The sequence below is a fragment of the Chenopodium quinoa genome, unplaced genomic scaffold (genome assembly GCF_001683475.1).
Source record: "Chenopodium quinoa cultivar QQ74 unplaced genomic scaffold, ASM168347v1, whole genome shotgun sequence".
NCBI lineage: Eukaryota > Viridiplantae > Streptophyta > Magnoliopsida > Caryophyllales > Amaranthaceae > Chenopodium > Chenopodium quinoa.
Genome location: NW_018744838.1, coordinates 38989 through 42550, shown reverse-complemented (window position 1 = coordinate 42550; position 3562 = coordinate 38989). Strand labels below are relative to the sequence as shown.

The 3562-nt window shown below is 39.5% G+C and overlaps 1 protein-coding gene across 1 annotated transcript; it reads left to right on the top strand.

Moving 5' to 3' along the window:
• Positions 1 to 287: 287 nt before the first annotated feature.
• Positions 288 to 2719, top strand: LOC110704529. The gene is made up of 3 exons (XM_021882333.1): positions 288 to 734; positions 1019 to 1894; positions 2087 to 2719. Exons 1-3 carry the CDS (start codon positions 288 to 290, stop codon positions 2717 to 2719), a joined length of 1956 nt encoding a protein of 651 aa, XP_021738025.1.
• The last annotated feature ends 843 nt before the right edge of the window (positions 2720 to 3562 follow it).

Below are 3562 nucleotides of genomic sequence, written 5' to 3'. Positions count from 1 at the left end.
TCTAGCCAAATGCTTCTTCCTTGCTTGATCATTAAAGTCCCAAATTGAATTCTTTGCCAAAGTGATTCTCACAATACCTACACAAGTACACAAAGAAAGGAAATAAAAGGGAAAAAGAGACAAATAAAGGAAAACACGATAAAAACACGAGAATCATAAAGAAAAGAGGAAAAAGAGAAACTAAAGGAAAATGGACCAAAAATAAGAGAAGAAAGCATGAAAAGGGGAAAGAAATAACCCTAAAAGACTACCCTATGCGTGCCATAAATGACACTCATCAAAAGCCTATGCCCACCTCTATATGGGTTGAGAGTCCTTCGAAGGAACTATTGGAGATCAGGGTGGTGTATGAGTGGGCTCCTCCTTTTTGCTCTAAGTGTAACAAGATTGGTTATGATTTCTCTGTTAACACTCCTATGCCTAAGCAGGCTTCTAAGCTACCGGCTCCTGTTCCTCCTAAGCAAAAGAAAGTTTGGGTTCCTAAGCCTACCCATGTTCCTGCTTCTACTACTGCTGTTGATGTTGGTGTTTCTGTTCATGGACAATCTATTATTAATCCACAGGTTCATACCTTTCAGAATTCAGATGAGGGGTGGAGAATAGTAGGGAGGAAGACAAAAAGCCAACAAACTAGAGTTCATCAGCCTGCTTCTACCTCTAATGCCTTTGTTGCTTTATTTGCAAATGAAATGGATGGTGCAGGTGGTTTCACTATAAATCCAAGTGTGGGTGAGGTTGATCCCCCTTTGGTGTCATGATTTACTCTGTTTGGAATGTCAGGGGCCTGAATGACCCTGGCAAAGTTGCCTCTGTAAAGAGGTTGCTTCACTCTCATTCAGTTGATGTTGTTGGATTGCTTGAAACAAAAATCAAATTGAAAAATGTTCTCACTTATCAGAGGAAGTTTGGCTCTTCTTGGCTTTGGTTGTGTAATTATGACCATTCTCCCTAAGGGAGGATTTGGCTTGGTTGGAATGTGGATAAAGTAACTGTTAATGTCTTGAAGGTTCATGAATAGTTCATTCATTGTACTGTTTCTTCTAAGGATCTCTCTACTCAAATTTATCTCACTGTTGTTTATGGTCTTCACTCCATTCATGATAAGCTTCCTTTGTGGGAGGGGCTCAGAAGCATCTCTATTCAGCATTCTCCTTGGCTTTGTGTTGGTGACTATAACTCTGTTCTTCATACTTCAGATAGGCTTCATGGTGCTGATGTTACTGATTATGAGACTAGAGACTTTCAGAATTTGGTTGATGATTTGGACCTCACTGAGATCAAAAGCAAAGGGTCCTTTTACTCTTGGTCTAATAAGGCTCATACTATCCCTAGAACGCTCTCTAGACTTGATAAAGTCTTTGGTAATCAAGCTTGGTTAGCTTCTCATGGGCATGTGGAGATTGTTTATCTCCCTCCTTTATCTGATCATAGTCCAGTTCTGTTAAATATTTGCTCTGGCCCTGTGGGGAAAGGTAGACCTTTCCGATTTCTAAATTGTATTGTTGATCACCCTGATTTTCTTGATACTGTTTCGCAGGCCTGGGGTTCTGGTAGTTCTGTTTGGCAGAAGCTTAATTCTGTGAAGTCTAGTATCAAATCTCTTAATAGCAAGCAGTTTGGTAACATTGAGGAAAAGATTGACCAGGCTAATGCTGAGCTTTCTAGAATTCAAAACTTAATGGCCCAGAACCCTGATGATTTGGATTTATATGCTAAAGAATCTGATGCTATTAAGGTTGTCAAGCACTGGAATGATATTCAGGAAAGCATCTTCAAGCAAAAATCGAGGATTAATTGGGTTACGCTTGGAGATGGCAATTCTCACTATTCCTTCTATGTGATGAAGACTAGGCAAGCAAGGAATAGAATTGAATCCATCTTTGATTCTAATCAGGTGTTGCTCAAGGATCTAGATGCTATTTCTCATTAAATTATCTCTTTCTATAAGTCTCTTTTAGGGACTCGGGCTCCTTGGCTCCCTGCTGTTGACCTTGTTACTATGAGGAGGGGTAAGCAGCGTAGCTTTGCTGCTTAGAGCTACCTCATTAGGCCTATTTCTCATGTTGAAATTGATGTTGCCCTTAAGGGAATTGATAACACTAAAGCTCCTGGTATTGATGGCTTTAACTCCTTTTTCTTTAAGAGAGCTTGGCATATTGTGAAAGATGATATTTATGCAAGTGTTATTGATTTCTTTAATAACGGGACTTTTCCTAAGCAATGGAATTGCACAACTATCACTCTGGTTCCTAAAGTCCTTTTTGCTTCTCATGTTAAGGATTTTAGACCTATAGCCTGTTGTACTGTGGTCTATAAGCTCATTTCTAAGGTCATAACTGCTAAGCTTGCTGCTGTCATTGGTGAGGTGATTGATGATGCTCAAGCAGGGTTCATTCCTGGCAAGCACATTGGTGACAATATTCTTCTTGCAACTGAACTGATCAAAGGCTATGATCACAAATTTATCTCTCCCAGGTGTATGGTTAAGGTGGATTTGAAGAAAGCTTATGATTCAGTTGAGTGGGGATTCTTGATCACTCTCATGCAGGAGCTTGGTTTCCCTCAGAGATTTTTTGATTGGATCTGGAATTGTCTTACTTTTGTCTCTTACTCTATTCTTATTAATGGTTTTCCTGCCCCCCCCCCCCCCTTTGAAGCTAAGAAAGGGTTAAGACAAGGTGACCCTATTTCTCCCTTTCTCTTTGCTATTGGTATGTGATGTAAATCTAAATACCCCCTCCCGAATATGGGTTGATGGATTTAAAAATACTTATAGTTAGAATACTCAAATATCATGGAACAAGATAAAAGGGCCAAAACTCAAGGACACACTCAAAGTTTTGGGGTTTTAGGCCAGAGATAAGACTCACTCAATCTCTCCTAAGCTTATCACTCAAGACTCACTCAAAGCAATAAGGGAACACTTGAACTTGAGACAAACTCTAAGTTAAAATGCTATAAACACAAGGTTTTTATCAAATCTCAAAAACTGCCTTTTAATTTCTGTTTTGCTCTCCCTTTTATAGAGGAAAGGAGCAGCAAAAGCACACCAAAGGCCAAGGAAAATCGTCCAAGAATGAAAGGCCAACAGCCAATGGTTTCCTCCTTGATTTAAGCCTTGATTTAAGCTAAGTAATGAAAGCATAATAAAGCCTATTGATAACCCCCCCATTACAACCGGCCAAGAGCTAGATTCTTGGCATTATTTCAGCAACATTAACTAGCACATAAGTTAATAATAGATAGTAAATGGCCTAGGATCCACACGTCCAAAGTAGTCATGAAATGCGTCCAAAATGTGATGCTAGCCAACCGTGTACCAATCTTCAATCTTCCCATGAAATGCAACATAGAATTTCACCCTTCTTTGTGAATGGGAAAAACCCAAGAGTCTCTAAGACTAAAGCAACAGGTTCATTAGATGTCCACTTTGGATCATTTTTTCATGGGAAGATTGAAGATTGGTACACGGTTGGCTAGCATCACATTTTGGACGCATTTCATGACTATTTTGGACGTGTGGATCCTAGGCCATTTACTATCTATTATTAACTTATGTGCT

What these genes read in the sequence shown, in the direction of transcription:
- LOC110704529 (XM_021882333.1), top strand. Translation starts at nt 288, where the DNA reads ATGCCCACCTCTATATGGGTTGAGAGTCCTTCGAAGGAACTATTGGAG. An exon ending in TAAATCCAAGTGTGGGTGAG is followed by an intron (nt 735 to 1,018) that starts GTTGATCCCCCT and finishes GTTCATGAATAG; the next exon opens with TTCATTCATTGTACTGTTTC. An exon ending in CCATCTTTGATTCTAATCAG is followed by an intron (nt 1,895 to 2,086) that starts GTGTTGCTCAAG and finishes GTTGCCCTTAAG; the next exon opens with GGAATTGATAACACTAAAGC.